Below are 16740 nucleotides of genomic sequence, written 5' to 3'. Positions count from 1 at the left end.
AGTTTAACCACCACGAGACCCTGGGCAAGTGAACTAACTCCCTGTTCATTTCCTTACTTAAGGGTCGTTTGCCTTAGTTTCTCCATCTGTAAGACAGAAGGTCCAAAAGCATCTGCCACCTGGGGTGGTTGTGAGCATCCAAACTGTAAAGTTCTACTTATGAAGCACCCTCAAGCTCAAGGGAAGTAGAAAAGGCAAAGCTAATGGGATAGGGGACGGGGATGGGGCTTCTTACTGCACCCGGGCCCAGGGCAGCCCGACCCCCAGGCTCTCTCAGACAGACTCCAGTAGGCACCCACAGAGGCTCGAAAGGCAGACCAGGGCAAGAAAGGCAAGCTGTGCAACAGGCCCCCCACTCCCACACCTCCCCACCAAGAATGGGGTCCACTTCCTGTAGCTTTTGAAAGCCAGCCCCACAGAGGAACCCTGGAATCACACCTCACTTTCCCTCAGGTTCTGGGCAAGCCGCTTGACCATTCCTTAAAACAAAACAGTCTGGCCGGGCACGGTGGCTCACACCTCCAGTCCCAGCACTTTGGGAGGCTGAGGCAGGCAGATCACTTGAGGTCAGGAGTTCGAGACCAGCCTGGCCAACATGGTGAAACCCCATCTCTACTAAAAATACAAATATTAGCTGGGCGTGGTGGTGCATGCCTATAATCCCAGCTACTCGGGAGGCTGAGGCAGGAGAATCGCTTGAACCCAGGAGGCAGAGGTTGCAGTGAGCTAAGATTGTGCCACTGCACTCCAGCCTGGGCAGCAGAGTGAGACTCCATCTCAAAAAAAAAAAAAAAAAAAAAAAGTCTGGACATAGCAAAACGGACCCAAAGCAATGCTAATATGCTCACACACAGATAAGGGCAAGATGCCCAGGGCAAAAACAGAGGAAGGCGGGGGGCTGGCTCAGCTGCTGTATGTGCCGATTTCAGGAAGAGAAGTTTGATGGGACAAGATAGGACAATGGCTAAGAGTGTGAACTCAGCAGCCGACTGCCTGGGTGTAAAGCCTGGCTCTACCACTTACCAACCATGTGACCTTGGGTGGGTAACAGCCCTGTGACTCGGTTTCCCCATCTGAAAAGTGAGGATCATGCAGTATCTGCCTCCTGCAGTGGTCAGAAGGCAGAAATGAATTGGCAAATGTAAAAGTACTTAGCACAGGCTAGGTGCACAGTGAGTACACAGGAAATGTATTTTCACTGTCATCAGTTTCACCCGCTTTGGAAGGCAGGCGAGGAAAGCACCCTGACAAGACCTTTTGATCCCCACGCCTTGTCTCTCACACCCAGGACATTCCCCTGACGCCCATCTTCACAGACACCGTGATATTCCGGATTGCTCCGTGGATCATGACACCCAACATCCTGCCTCCCGTGTCGGTGTTTGTGTGCTGGTAAGGGGTGACCCCAGCCTGGAGAGGCAGTGTGGCAGAGTGGCCAAGAGCTGGGTCAGATGGACTTGAGTCTAGTTCCCGGCCCCGTCACTTACCACTGTGTGACCTTGAACAACTCTCTTGGCCTCTCTGAAATGCCCACATCATAGAGTCACTGTGAGGATTAAATCAGACAAAGCAGGCAAAGCATTTATCCAAGGTCCAGCACACAGAGTATACTCTAAAAATAATAGCTGCCATTCTGTTCTCTTGCTTAACCCCCCACCATGCAGTTGGCAACCTCTTGTGAAGTGGAAATGCAGCAGAAATGCAGCTCATCTGACTCATTCATTAAACAGACTTTTATTGAGCACCTATTATGCACTAGGTCCACAGCAGCAAGATGAGAACTGAGAAAAAAGGTGCCTACAGTGAGATGACTGCCAACCCCAAAAGGGACCCCTGGAGTCCTCACATTCCTCCCAACTTCATGCCAGGCACAGCTCTTACTTGAAAATCTATGAAGTCAGAGGTGTGAGGCATTGGGACAGGTGGGGGTGAGAGTTCCCCTCCTCATTTTATTTGTTCATGACCTTGACAAATGCCGCATGAGTGGGTGGGTTTACTTGGCCTTTGATTCCAGTGGCCTTTCTAAAGGTGGCCGTGAGCACAGGTGTGGATTGGTCTGCCCAGCACGGTCCAGAGATACCAGCTGCTGTCACCATCTCAGGGAGATGACTCTGGCCCCTCCTCACCCTTTCTCCTGGCCTCCCCTTCTTACCCCAACTTCTCAGCATGAAGGATAATTACCTGTTCCTGAAAGAGGTGAAGAACCTAGTGGAGAAAACCAACTGTGAGCTGAAGGTCTGCTTCCAGTACATAAACCGAGGCGATCGCTGGATCCAGGTGAGGATCCCACGTCCAGGCTAGGAAGCCTCGGGGTCAGGCAAAGAAAAGCCAGCTTCATGTAAGCCGCCTGGCACCCAGCAGCTCCGTAGCTGGGGACTCTTCCTTCAGCTCATATCTGCACATGCGCACAAAGACATGAACATGCAAGGCAGTGCACTGCGGTGCTGCTTCTTATAGTAGCAAAAGATTGCAAAGCAGCCTAAACGTCCGTCCGTGCAGGACTGAGTAACAGGCTTCCCGGGAGTTCTGTGCAACCACTAAAAAGGACGAAGCCAATCTCTTAATACGGATACAGGATGTGCTTCAAGTTAAGTTGTTACTTGAAGGAAAACATATTCAGGATGCTGCTTGCTGTTTGTGTGTTGTGTTTTGTTTTGTTTTGTGTTGTTTGAGATGGGGTCTCGCTCTGTCACCCAGGCTGGAGTGCAGTGGCACGATCTCGGCTCACTGCAACCTCCACTTTCCAGGCTCAAGCAATCCTCCCACCTCAGCCTCCCAAGTAGCTAGAACTACAAATATGCACCACTCAAGCCTGGCTATTGTTTTTTTTTTGTTTGTTTGTTTGTTTTTTTTGAGACAGAGTTTTGCTCTTGTTACCCAGGCTGGAGTGCAATGGCGCGATCTCGGCTCACTGCAACCTCCGCCTCCTGGGTTCAGGCAATTCTCCTGCCTCAACCTTCTGAGTAGCTGGGATTACAGGCACGCACCACCATGCCCAGCTAATGTTTTGTATTTTTAGTAGAGACGGGGTTTCACCATGTTGACCAGGATGGTCTCGATCTCTTGACCTCATGATCCACCCGCCTCGGCCTCCCAAAGTGCTGGGATTACAGGCTTGAGCCACTGCGCCCAGCTGGCTATTGTTTTTTAAAATGAGGTCTAGGTCAGGCATGGTGGCTCATGCCTGTAATCGCAGCACTTTGGGAGGCTGAGGTGAGAGGATTTCCTGAGGCCAAGAATTCAAGACAAGCTTGGGTAACATAGCAAGACCCTTTCTCTACAACAAATTTTAAAATTAGCCTGGCATGGTAGTGCATAGCTGTAGTCCTGGCTACTCAAAGACTGAAGCAGGAGGATCGCTTAAGCCCAGGAGTTTGAGGCTGCAGTGGGTCATAATCACAGCACTGCACTTCAGCCTGGACAAGAGAGGGAGACTGTGTTTCAAAACAAAAAAAATGGGGCTGGGCACCGTGGCTCATGCCTGTAATCCCAGCAGTTTGGGAGGCTGAGGCAAGTGGATCACCTGAGATCGGGGATTCGGGACCATCTTGACCAACATGGAGAAACCCTGTCTCTACTAAAAATACAAAATTAGCCAGGCGTGGTGGCGCATGCCTGTAATCCCAGCTACTCCAGAGGCTGAGGCAGGAGAATCACTTGAACCCAGGAGGCAGAGGTTTCGGTGAGCCAAGATTGGGCCATTACATTCCAACCTGGGCAACGAGAGCGAAACTCCGTCTCAAAAAAAAAGAAAACGGGATTGTTGTCGGTAAGAAACCTGCTTATGCTGTGCAAAGCCTGCTTGTGGACAGTTATGCTGCCATCATCAGTGAGAGGGAAGGAGGATGGGGCACCAGGGGACGGGAACGATATAGCCATTCTTCTCCTTTGTGCTCTTGTGTTTCTCGAGTTTTCTGCCCATGTGCACAAATTGTCCCTTGGGCTTGTCTAACAGCTCTCCTTGGTGTCCCTGCAGGATGAAATTGAGTTTGGCTACATCGAGGCCCCCCACAAAGGCTTCCCTGTGGTGCTGGACTCCCCCCGAGATGGAAACCTAAAGGAATTCCCTGTGAAGCAGCTCCTGGTAAGATGCTGAGGGCCACTTGGGGGTGGAGGATGATCCTGGTGACTCTCACAAGACAGAGTGGTCAGGATACTCTGGGCCACCTTCACACATTTGTCTGCTGCCCAGAGCCTCTGTTTCTCCTCTGCGAAATGGATCATTTGGGATAGCTGCCTCTGAGGTCCTTTCCTGCTCTGATAACTGATGTTTTTCCAAAAACGTCGAGAGTTTTCTAGTGGGAAATGGGAACTAAGGGAAATGTTAGACCTAGTTCCAGAGGCTCTGGCCCCTGCTGCTGCCCTTCCCCTCCAAATTGCAGCAAAGTGAGTTAAGTAAGTTTCAAAGAGGGAAAAACATAGTTATGCAATTGTCAAAAATCATGGTTTCAACTTCCAAGTTCATCAGGACATTGAGGCTATGGTTTTCAGGGTGTGTGTGTGTGTGTGTGTATGTGTGTGTGTGTGTGTGTGTGTGTGTGTGTGTGTGTGCGTGTTTGGTTTTTTTGTTTTGTTTTTGTTTTTGTTTTTTTTTCTGAGATGGAATCTTCCTCTGTCACCCAGGCTGCAGTGCAGTGGCGTGATCCTGGCTCACTGCAACCTCCATCTCCCAAGTTCAAGCGATTCTCCTGTGTCAGCCTCCCAAGTAGCTGGGATTACAGGCACCCTCCACCACTCCCAGCTAATTATTATATTTTTAGTAGAGACAGGGTTTCACCATGTTGCACAGGCTGGTCTCCAACTCCTGACCTCAGGTGATCCACCCGTCTCGGCCTCCCAGAGTGCTGGGATTACAGGCGTGAGCCACTGCGCCCAAACACAGCAGCGTTAGTTTGTTGTTTAAGCCATCTGACTCCTCCAATTCTGGAAGCCATTCTCACTTCCCTTTTAGGCCCTCAACAACCTAGTGTGTGAGGGCAGAAAGGAAATCAATCTTTCTTTTGTCTTCACTCTTCTGCCCTGAACAGGCTGGAGGAGGTTTGAACAGGGCATGAAACAAGAGACTGGAGTAGGTCAGGGGACTTTTCCCAAGGTCACACGCAGGAGAGTGTCCCTGTTAGACACCAGGGCTGCCCAGAGCAGACCCTGTGCCAGGTTCACACAGCCCCTGTGCCAGGTTCTGCCCCACATTCCTTGCCCAGTGCCCGGTTCACAAGGAGATACCACAGCCAGTGGTGTCAGTGCAGGGCTTTGGAATGTCAGGTGGGCCAGTCCTGATTGCACCTCTTACCAGCCATGCGACCTTGGGCAAGCAATTACCTTCCACGAGCTTCAGTTTCCTCACCTGTAAAATGGGGATAGAAATGGTATCGGTCTCACAGAATGTTGTGAAGATTGAAGGCGTTATATAAGGCATCAGCGCCATGGCTGATATAATTACCATTATTAGCTGTTGTTGTGGCTGTCATTCCCTGGCCCTGTCTTCAGTGCGCTTTCCCTAACGCTATGATGAGTAGAGTCAAATCCACCACCAGCAGCAGTTGCCGCAGGCATGAGAAGCGAGGCCTTTCCAGGTCAGCACCTGCCTTCAGTATTCCAGGCTGGCCTGGTTCCAAGGCCCCAGGCCACATGGTTCCTTGAGGCCCAGGCCAGGCCTGGCTTTGTACTGCATGCCTGTACGAGGCTGCCGAGCCCCAGCACCCCAGCCTCAGCAAGCTCCCACGTTGCCAGCTGGGGCCCCAAGGTAAGAAAGCGCTAAGCTACTGCCATCCACCCCATGGGCTCAGCTGTCCCTTGAGCCTTTCAGCTGAGCCAGAATAAGCCACATCCTCCCACTCCACTGGATTTTGTCAGGGAAGCTTCAATCCAACCCTCATGCTAGCTCCCAAACAAGTCCCCTGCATTTGTTCCCCAAAAGCCATGAAAGGAATCTTAAAATTCAGGGGCCGATGGGGTTATATCTTGTGCGCTAATTCCAGTTTTTTTGGAGCTCTGAGTGAAGAAGGGTTCTGAGGCTTCCTCTGGGCTCAGTGGCAAGCCTGGCAGGTTGAGAGTGGATTGAGAGGGCATGTATCTTCATAGCTGCCATTTATGCATGTATTGGTCAGCTTCACCAGGTAAGGCTGCAGTAACAAACGAGCCAAAATCTCCATGACAGACAACAGCAAAGGCCTGTTTCTTGCTGGCCTTCCATGTTGATTGCTGCATGGTGGGCTGCCGCTCTGCTTCCTTATGCCTTCCTCACTCCAGCACTCAAGCTGCCGGAGCAGCCCCAGTCTGGGAAATGCCATTCTCCTAGCACAGGGAGAAGTCCAAGAGTTGGCAGACACATGCAGGGGCTCCTATGGCTTCTGCTGTTTGTTTGTTTTTTTTCTTTTTCTTTTTTTTTTTTTTTTATTTTTGAGATGGAGTTTCACTCTCGTTACCCAGGCTGGAGTGCAATGGTGCGATCTCGGCTCACCGCAACCTCCGCCTCCTGGGTTCAGGCAATTCTCCTGCCTCAACCTCCTAAGTAGCTGGGATTACAGGCACGCGCCACCATGCCCAGCTAATGTTTTGCATTTTTAGTAGAGACGGGGTTTCACCATGTTGACCAGGATGGTCTCGATCTCTTGACCTCGTGATTCACCCGCCTCAGCCTCCCAAAGTGCTGGGATTACAGGCTTGAGCCACCGCGCCCGGCAGCTTCTGCTGTTAACTGGCATGCATCCCTTCTGCTCACATTTCATTGGCCAAAGCAAGTCATGTGACCAAGTCTCACACTGGGCAGGGAAGTATATTCATTTTGCAGGAAGATGCCAGAAGTCACATGTCAATGGGTCAGGATGCAAAATTCTGTTACTGTGCAGAGGGTAGCAAATCTCTGGGATGAGTAATACAAGCTGCCACCCTTCTTCGGGTTACCTAATCTGGTACTCCTTTTATAGATGGGGAAATGGGCCAGAGCGCGGTGGCTCATGCTTGTAATCCCAGCACTTTGGGAGGCTGAGGCAGGCGGATCAATTGAGATCAGGAGTTCAAGACCAGCCTGGGCAACACAGTGAAACCCCGTCTCTACTAAAAATACAAAAATGAGCCAGGTGTGGTGCTGTGTGCCTGTAATCCCAGCCACTTGGGAGGCTGAGGCAGGAGATCACTTGAACTCTGGAGGCAGAGGTTGCAGTGAGCTGAGATTGCACCACTGCACTGCAGCCTGGGTGACAGAGCAAGACTCTGTCTCAAAAAAAAAAAAACAAAAAACACAGATGGGGAAGCTGAAAGTGCATAACGTACAATGTGGACTAGTCCTGAAATCACCAATATGTATCTGTGCTGGGGAAACAGAGGCACATGCAGATGCCCACACGCTCACACTCACACTTGCATTCACTCTTACAAACTCACATTCTCACTCACACTGTCACACTTACACCAAGATGCTCACACACACAGCCTCCCCAGGCCCAGGCCCCTGCTCTTTGGTAATCATAGGAAGACCATGGGCAAACCCCCTGGGTACCCACAGACCCAAACTGAAGGTAGTGAAAGAGGGTGGCTGGCTTGGGGACTGAGGGACCTGGCGGCAGAAGATTAATGCAGGTGTGTGCCCTCTACCTAGGGCCCAGACTTTGGCTACGTGACCCGGGAACCCCTCTTTGAGACTGTCACCAGCCTTGACTCATTTGGAAACCTGGAGGTCAGTCCCCCGGTGACCGTGAACGGCAAGACATACCCCCTCGGCCGCATCCTCATCGGGAGCAGCTTTCCTCTGTAAGAGAAGCCAGGCTGGGGCTCAGGGCTGTGGGAGTGGGGAGGTCACTGTTTCTCTTTCGGGGTGGCCTGGGTTGCTCACACATGGAACAAGTGGCTGGGAGAATTATTCCCTGCCACGACTTCCTGTTAAGAGACCAACACTCTTGGAAAGAAAATCAAGTTAGCCTTTACATCTTCATGTGAATTAGGATCTAATATGTAAATAAATAGACAACTGTCTTCTCCAAATGGAAAGGTGTATAATGAGATTATAAATCAGCTGGTTGGCCGGACATGGTGGCTCTCGCCTATAATCCCAACACTTTGGGAGGCAGAGGTGGGTGGATCACGAGGTCAGGAGTTCGAGATCAGACTGACCAACATGGTGAAACCCTGTCTCTACTAAAAATACAAAAATTAGCCAGGTTATGGTGGCACGGGCCTGTAGCCCCAGCTACTCAGGATGTTGAGGCAGCAGAATCACTTGAACCTGGGAGGTGAAGATTGCAGTGATCCAAGATCACGCCACTGCATTCCAGCCTGGGCAACAAAGAAAGACTCCATTCCGGGGGGTAAAAAAAAGATTGAAGTGAGTAGAAATTAATGTAGCAAAGAGGCACGCAGATGAGAGCAAATTTTGGAGCCCTCGGGTGCCCTAGCCCCCTCCAGCAGGCCGGGCGGGACTCCCCACCTTCCTGCCTGTGTCAGCGTCTCTTAGACCAGCCCAGTCTCCTTCCTGGGACTTCTCTGCTGATGCCGCTCTGGGTCCGGGGTGGATTCCAGAGACCACACTCCTCTCGCAGGCCCTCTGGTGAGGCGAGTAACCTTCTGAAACTCCTCTTCCTCCCTGCTCCAGGTCTGGTGGTCGGAGGATGACCAAGGTGGTGCGTGACTTCCTGAAGGCCCAGCAGGTGCAGGCGCCCGTGGAACTGTACTCGGACTGGCTGACTGTGGGCCACGTGGATGAGTTCATGACCTTCGTCCCCATCCCCGGCACAAAGGTGAGCTAGCCCCAGCAGAGGGTAAGAGCTAGAGGAATGGGACAGCATAGAGGAAGGAGGAAGTAGGCTGAAGCTGGTTTGCATGTTATTGCTGTGGCAGGTAAAATTTTAACTTGCTAAACCCAAAATAGTAGCATTTCAAGACGTAATCAACCTAAAAATTATTAACAAGAGATTTAAATTCTTTTCTCATACTAAATCTTCAAAACCTGGCAAGGATTTTACTCGTATTGTACATCTCAATTCAGACTAGCCACATCTCAAGTGTTGGATTGTCACACAAGGCTGGTGGCTGCTGTGTTGGCGGTAACGCTCTAGAGAGAAACAGGGTATGTGCTTGTGGCACTGGAGAGAGGTTCTTTCATTTTCTTATGGGCACAACTTCATACCCTGGAAATTCTCTGCAAATTACCTGGCTGCTTGGCAACTTGGAAAAGTCCTGTCCAAGGCTGCCTTTGGCTCTGAGCCTTGCCTTGGTGACATTGCTGAGGTAGAGGAAAGATGAGACATATTCCTCTGAAACAGAGAACACCGTTCCGTGCAGCCTTTGCCACTCGGCATGGGAGGTCCGACGCAACGTGCAGGCAAGGCACTGGGTCCTTGGCACAAGGCCTCCCCCTGCTCCTTGGGTGCCTTCCCGCTGCTGACCCTGTCCCCCTGGACTGTCTCTTGCAGAAATTCCTGCTGCTCATGGCCAGCACTGCGGCCTGCTACAAGCTCTTCCGAGAGAAGCAGAAGGATGGCCATGGAGAGGCCATCATGTTCAAAGGTGAGTGGCCACAGGGCCTTGGCAGGAAGTGGCGAGCTGGAGGCCCCAGAGACCCTCGGGAGGATGGGGCGGATGAGCACTTCATCCCTGAGCACCCAGCTCCACTTCCCTGGGCGTCTGGCCTGATCCGCGGTTTGTGAGGTTGCTATGGTGGGAAGCAGCTCTGGTCTCCTGTGACCCTTGCTGTGGTCAGGTAAACCGTGAGCTGCCCACAGCTCCTTAGTGTCACCAGCAGTGCACAGCGGAGCTTCAGGACCTAGTGTGTACTTTAAATGGCACCAGACCCAGAGGAGGGTTAAATGCTTGAAAACCGACACATGGCTGGGTCTGGTGGCTCATGCCTACAATCCCAGCATCTTGGGAGGCTGAAGCAGGAGGATCGATTGAGGACAGGAGTTCAAGACCAATCTGTGCAACATAGTGAGACCCCATCCCTATAATAAAAAAAATAATTTTTTTTTTGAGACAGAGTTTCACTCTTGTTGCCCAGGCTGGAGTGCAATGGTGAAATCTCTGCTCACTACAACCTCTGCCTCCCGGGTTCAAGTGATTCTCTTGGCTCAGCCTCCCAAGTAGCTAGGATTACAGGCATGTGCCACCATGCCCAGCTAATTTTTTATATTTAGTAGAGACAGGGTTTCACCATGTTGGTCAGGCTGGTCTCGAACTCCAGACCTCAAATGATCCACTCGCCTTGGCCTCCCAAAGTGCTGGGATTATAGCTGTGCGCCACTGTGCCCAGCCTCTCTATAATAAAAATTTTGAAAAAAGAAAAAGCAAAGAAAACTGATGTGCAATCTGCATTCAAGAAGCTTGTATTTTAGAAAGAGAGATAGAGAGAAAAATAGAGACAATGCAATTTAGGGACAGGAAGAAAAGCGGACTTTGGTGAGCAAAAGGCATGGTCAGACACTGTTGCTGCCAGACCAGGAGTGAGACATTATCTTCTACATTTAGACATTCATATAATTGGGACAGACATAGACGGGGTGAGGTGTGCATTTGAATTAATCATGGAAAGAGGGAAAGGTGATCAGGTGGAGACAGGCAGCCAGGTTAGAGACACCGTGCCGATTCCTCGTACTCTTTTTTTTCTTTTTCAACTTCCATTTTAGATTTAGGGGGTACCCGTGCAGGTTTGTTACCTGGGTGTATTGTGTGATTTGGGATGTGAATGATCCCATCACCCAAGTCCAGAGCATTGTAGCCAACGGTTAGTCATTCAACTCTCTTTCCCTCCTCTGTCCCTCCCGACTCTAGCAGTCCCCAGTGTCTGCTGCTGCCATCCCTATGTCCAATACCTTTTTCTTTGTGATAAAATATACCTACTCTAACACATTTGTCATTTTAACCATTGGTAAGGACACAGCTCCGGGACATTAAATACATCTACAATGCTGACTAACCATCAACACTCTATATCCGTTACACATTATTTTCTTCAGTTACTTTTGTCACTTTCAGGTTGGTATCCATAATGTATCTCACGCCTGAAAGCCTGAGTTCCTGCAGCTGGGTGATACTTACATGACTGCCCCCAGATCCAAAGACCGTGTTCCTGTCACTGGTGTTTAGGACAGACAAGATGAATTTAACACCACTGCCCTTTTTTAATTCCCCACCGATGGAAAGTTTGTTCTTGGACTGGCAAGCTCGAGTCTCGGCTTTCTGGAGGCTTCCTTTCTAATAGTAAACAAGCTCTCAAAAACTACCCAGAGGATACAGGGACCATTATTTTTATATAAACGGGGCAAGCAGTGGTGTGGAAACAGCTCAGACACAGGGTCTGAGAGCCCCCAGACCTCTCTTTGTGTTTTAGAAAGAGAGATAAAAAGGGAAATAGATATAAGACAGCTTGGGGACAGGAAGAAAAGTGGACTTGGATGGGCAAAAGGCATGGTCAGACATCGTCGCTGTCAGTCCAGGTGTGAGACATTATCTCTCGGATTTAGACATTCACATAATTGGGACAGACAGAGAAGAGTGTGCAGATGCTCAGTCAGCAGGACTAGAGGCACACAGCAGACCTGGGGAGGAAGGTGAACCAGGCAATGCCGAAGAGCCATGCTCTTCGCTGGACCAAAGCCCAGAACGTGTGGGGAAAACACATCCCTTTAAAAGATGTTAAAAACTACAGACTTGCCCTCCAGAAAAATGCTTATAGGAACATGTCCCCTGACCTTGGATCAGTTTTAGAAAATCACAGATCCCTAAAGTCTTCAGTCTCTACATGGACCCACCCTTCTGAGTCCCTAAGCCTCAAAGATTACATCCGGCTTATAGCTGGGCATCTTTGCTGCTGTCCAGCTGTAAATCTGAAAAGTGCAAACCCCTTAAGGCCAGGGGTTTGCCTCCTAGATGAGGCAAAAAAAAAAATAGGTTAAGAACATAGGCTCTGGAATCAGACTCCCTGATCTGCACCCCAACTATGCCACTTGCTAGATGTGAGACCTGGAACAAGTCACATAACTTCTCTGTGCCTCAGTTTCCTCATTTCTCAGGGTACCTCATGGAAATGTGGGGAGGATCCATGAGTTAATTCGATATAAAGCATTTAGAAGAGTATTGGCCACATAGTAGGTGCTCATTGAGCGTTACACATGACTAATCAAGCTGGAAGCCACATAAGCCATCACGTGGTATGGGAGGCAGACACTGGCCACTCCAGGGCAGCAGCCAAGCTGAGGCAGCTCTGGAAAACAGAAGGGTGACCCCTCCAGCCATGCTGCTTCCACCACACTCATGCTGGCCAGCTGCTCATCCTTAGACACAGGCTCTAGGTGGGAGAACCAGGGGGCTACTTGTACCACCCCCAGTCCCACTGGCCAGAGCAAGAGCAAGGCAGCTACCACCACTGTCCTGGCTCAGATGTCATGGTCAACCTTGGAGAAAAGAGTGTGTTGTGCCCTCCTCAAGCAAAGAGGGAGGCCTGATTTCCCCTTGGAGTGCCCTCCTGTGATCCAGCCTGTCCCCAGCCCCATCTCCCCCAGTCCAGCAGTTAGCCCAGGTACTGGGAAGTCTTGGCAAAAGGGGAGCACCCAGTGTGGGTATCTAAAGCTTGACTATCCCCTGTCCTTTGACCCCCTCAGGCTTGGGTGGGATGAGCAGCAAGCGAATCACCATCAACAAGATCCTGTCCAACGAGAGCCTCGTGCAGGAGAACCTGTACTTCCAGGTGACGGTGGGGCAGGGGCGCAACTGGTGCTGGGGTGCAGGGCCAGAGGGCTCCTGGGAGGGATGAGGCTCATGCCCTCACATCCTTAGCCCATAAACAGTGGCTAAGGGCTCAGGGACTGCTGACCCAGAGCACAGCAGCACAGGGACGAGCCTCCACCGCCGTTCAGCCAGCCTCCTTGCTTTGCTCCTGGGCTAAAGTCCCAGGGTTGAAGGAGTGACAAAGGCAATGTGCAGAGACTAGAGGCACACAGGAGACCTGGGAAGAAAGGTGAACCAGGCAAGGCCAAAGAGCCACACCCTCCGCTGGACCAGAGCCCACAACGTGTGGGGAAAGCACATCCCTTTAAAAGATAATCAAAGCTATAGACTTGCCCTCAGAAAAATGCTTATATGAACATATTCCCTGAACCTTGATCAGTTTCAGAAGATCACAGATCCCCAAAGTTTTCTGTCTCTGCATGGACCCTCCCTTCTGAGTCCCTAAACATCAAAGATTACATCCAGAATTGGAAACCAGTCATATTTTATGAATTAAGTCTCTAAGTATTTGCATGGGCATATTTAAGAGGACTAAGGAAAAAAACTTTAAAAGCAGAAAACAGCCAGGTGCAGTGGCTCATGCCTGTAATCCCAGCACTTTGAGAGGCTGAGGCAGGCAGATCCCCTGAGGTCAGGAGTTCGAGACCAGCCTGACCAATATGGCGAAACCCCATCTTAAAAAAAAAATAATAATTAAACAAAAAGAAAAGCAGAAAACAACTCAAACTGGTTTAAACAAAAAGGCATAATTTGCTCATATAAGTAGAAAGTCCAGCAGCGATATGGATTTCAGGCACAGCTTGATTAGAGCTCCAGCTCCATTTCTCTGCACTGAGGGTAGGAATGTGGCTGCAACATGCACCCAGCACACCATCTACAAAGAGAGAGGGGCTGTTTTGTTGTTCTTGTTTTGTTTTGGGTCTTTTTCTTGTTGTTTTTGTTTTCTTTTTTTTTTTTTTTTAAAGACGGCGTTTCACCATGTTGGTCAGGCTGGTCTTGAACTCCTGACCTCAGGTGATCAGCCCGCCTTGGCCTCCAAAGTGCTGGGATTACAGGCGTGAGCCACCACGCTCGGCCCTGTTTTTTGTTTTCTTATAGTCTCCACGGTTGCCCAGGCTGGAGTACAGTGGAGCTATCTCAGCTCACTGCAACCTCTGCCTCCCGGGTTCAAGCAATTCTCCTGCAGCTCCTGAGTAGCTGACTACAGGCGCATGCCACCTTGCCCAGCTAATTTTTTGTATTTTTAGTAGAGACAGGTTTTCACCATGTTGGTCAGGCTGGTCTCAAACTCCTGACCTCGTGATCCACCTGCCTCAGCCTCCCAAAGTGCTGGGATGACAGGCATAAGCCACCACGCTGAGCCAAGAGAGAGGTCTTGTATGCCCCAACAATTGACCAAGAGCTTGCATTTCACTGATTAGGCCAACCTGAACCAATGACTGTGGCCACAGAAATTCCATACGTTGTTTGGCTTAATCCTGGGTTACTGCCTATCTCTGAGCCAATCACTGGAGCAAGGAGGTAGAGACGAGAATCCAATACTTAGCTTTCACCTGGAGGTGGAGGTGGGGCCAGTCCAATCCAACAACATAGTGTGGCATGACAAGAGGAAGTGGGTGGAGTGAGTGCTGGGGAAGCAGCACAAGGCCCACTCAAATTCACAGCACTTACTGTCTATTTAGAATTTGACTTGATTGATTGATTGATTGATTGATTGATTGATTTTGTCACCCAGGCTGGAGTGCAGTGGCACGATCTTGGCTCACTGCAGCCTCCATCTCCCAGGTTCAAGCGATTCCCCTGCCTCAGTCTCCTGAATAGCTGGGATTACAGGCATGAGCCACCACACCCAGCTAGTTTTTGTATTTTTAGTAGAGACGGGATTTCACCATGTTGGCCAGGCTGGTCTTGAACTCCTGACCTTGTGATCTGCCCACCTCGGCCCCCCAAGGTGTTGGGGTTTCTGGCATGAGCCACCGCTCCCAGCTGGATGTTAACTTTATTACAACTGTCCCCCTCCCTGCTCCCCATGGTCATTTCCTGGCATCGGGTAGATTTGAAGCCAAATTGTGCCACCCCCTCACCTGGGGCGTTAGGACCATGGGCAACTCACTAAGGCTGTCTTTGGTTCTCTCATTTCTAAAAAGGGGATAATGGGAGTTGGACACAGTGTCTCATGCCTGTAATCTCAGTACTTTGAGAAGCCAAAGTGGGAGGATTGCTTAAGGCCAGGGGTTTGAGACTAGCCTGGGCAACTTATTAAGACCTGTCGCTACAAAAAAATAAATAAATGAAAATTTTTTACTTTTGATTTGGGTAGAACAAAGGAAAAAAGAAAAATTTAAAAAAGAAAACATTTAAAGGGGACAATAATAGCATGTGTATCACAGGGCTGGAGCTTAAATAGGTAATCCACATAATGCATTTGGAACAGTACCAGGCACATGTACACGTTAGCGTTTGTTATTGCCGAAGTCATCAGTGTTATCCTCAGCTCATGAGGTGGCCCGAGGGGTCACTGAGGTGCTGTGTGGGAAGCACTTAGCACAGAGACCTGCTCTAGAGAGTGCTCGGTAAATGGCAGCTGCTACTCTGACGTCTGTGACCTTCCTCTGCCCAGTTATTACGACTGCAGTTCCTGAACCCCAGTGGGCAGGGCTGGGGAGAGGCTCCAGAGGCACCCGCTGAGTGTTAGAGGTCTCTCTGGAGTGCCAGGGCCCCTGGCCTGCTGCTGCAGACGGGTGGAATGACAAGGTGTCAGGTGTGTGTCCCTCACCTGCATGCCCTCCCTCCCTTCTCCTACCTAGCGCTGCCTGGACTGGAACCGTGACATCCTCAAGAAGGAGCTGGGACTGACAGAACAGGACATCATTGACCTGCCCGCTCTGTTCAAAATGGACGAGGACCACCGTGCCAGAGCCTTCTTCCCAAACATGGTGAGGCCCTGCAGACCCCAACCCTTACCTCATGCCAGTACAGGGCAGCCAGATCCAGAAGGACCCCTCGGCTGAGGCTATCCAATGGGGAGGCCCAGGTCTCAATCCGGCTGAGCTGCTGTGTGACCTCACCTCAGGCACTTGCCCTCTCTGAGCCTCCATTTCCTCCTAAGAGTGATATGCTTGTCCTAGCTGCTTCACTGGGATATTGGGAACCCTTTTCCTTAACAGATAGGAAAGTGCTGTGCAAAAGATTAAAAGTCCTTTATGTAGAGGAGGGATTCCTGTTACATAGAGGTGAGTCTTCCATAACATAGAAAGAGGTTACAACAATACACATGTGTACATGGACACAGATATACACATACCTGTGCGAAGAAACACATGTGCACTCATGGACACATATATACACACATGCACACAGAAATACTTGCATGCGTGGACACATATAGACACACATGCACACAGAAACACGTGCATGCATGGACACATATATACATATATGCACACAGAAACATGTGCATGCATGGACACATATACACACATGCACACTGAAACACGTGCACTCATGGACACATACACACATGCATGCAGAAACGTGCACACATGGACACATATACACACATGCACACAGAAACACGTGCATGCATGGACACATATATACACACATGCACACAGAAATGTACACACATGGACACATATATACACAAATGCACACAGAAATGTGCATGCATGGACACATACATGCACACAGAAAGACATGTGCATGCATGAATATGTATATATACACATGCACACAGAAACACGTGCACACATGGACATACATACACACAGAGAAATGTGCACGCATGGACATATATACACACATGTGCACACATGGGCATGTATACACACATGCACACAGAAACACGTGCATGCATGGACACATATATACATACATGCACACAGAAATGCATGCATGGACACATATACACACATGCACACAGAAACGCGTGCAGGCATGGACATATATACACGCATGCACACACAGAAACACGTGCACTCAGAGACATATATATACACACAGGCACACAGAAACACGTGCATG

General features: G+C 50.0%; 1 protein-coding gene across 1 annotated transcript in view; it reads left to right on the top strand.

The window, feature by feature from the left end:
* PADI2 (peptidyl arginine deiminase 2) overlaps window positions 1-16740 on the top strand; it is a 53341-nt gene that overhangs the window by 34578 nt on the left and 2023 nt on the right. The window contains exons 8-15 of the mRNA XM_032300570.1: window positions 1289-1392; window positions 2166-2277; window positions 3977-4084; window positions 7598-7749; window positions 8588-8732; window positions 9408-9501; window positions 12591-12676; window positions 15525-15653. Of these exons, the coding sequence (XP_032156461.1) occupies window positions 1289-1392; window positions 2166-2277; window positions 3977-4084; window positions 7598-7749; window positions 8588-8732; window positions 9408-9501; window positions 12591-12676; window positions 15525-15653 (930 nt within the window). The remainder of the gene's footprint in view (window positions 1-1288; window positions 1393-2165; window positions 2278-3976; window positions 4085-7597; window positions 7750-8587; window positions 8733-9407; window positions 9502-12590; window positions 12677-15524; window positions 15654-16740) is intronic.

This window comes from Sapajus apella, unplaced genomic scaffold (assembly GCF_009761245.1).
Source record: "Sapajus apella isolate SASKATOON/1434 unplaced genomic scaffold, GSC_monkey_1.0 scaffold43, whole genome shotgun sequence".
NCBI classification, from domain to species: domain Eukaryota; kingdom Metazoa; phylum Chordata; class Mammalia; order Primates; family Cebidae; genus Sapajus; species Sapajus apella.
Note: the sequence above shows the minus strand (reverse complement) of the source record. Positions and strands in the feature narration are given on the sequence as shown.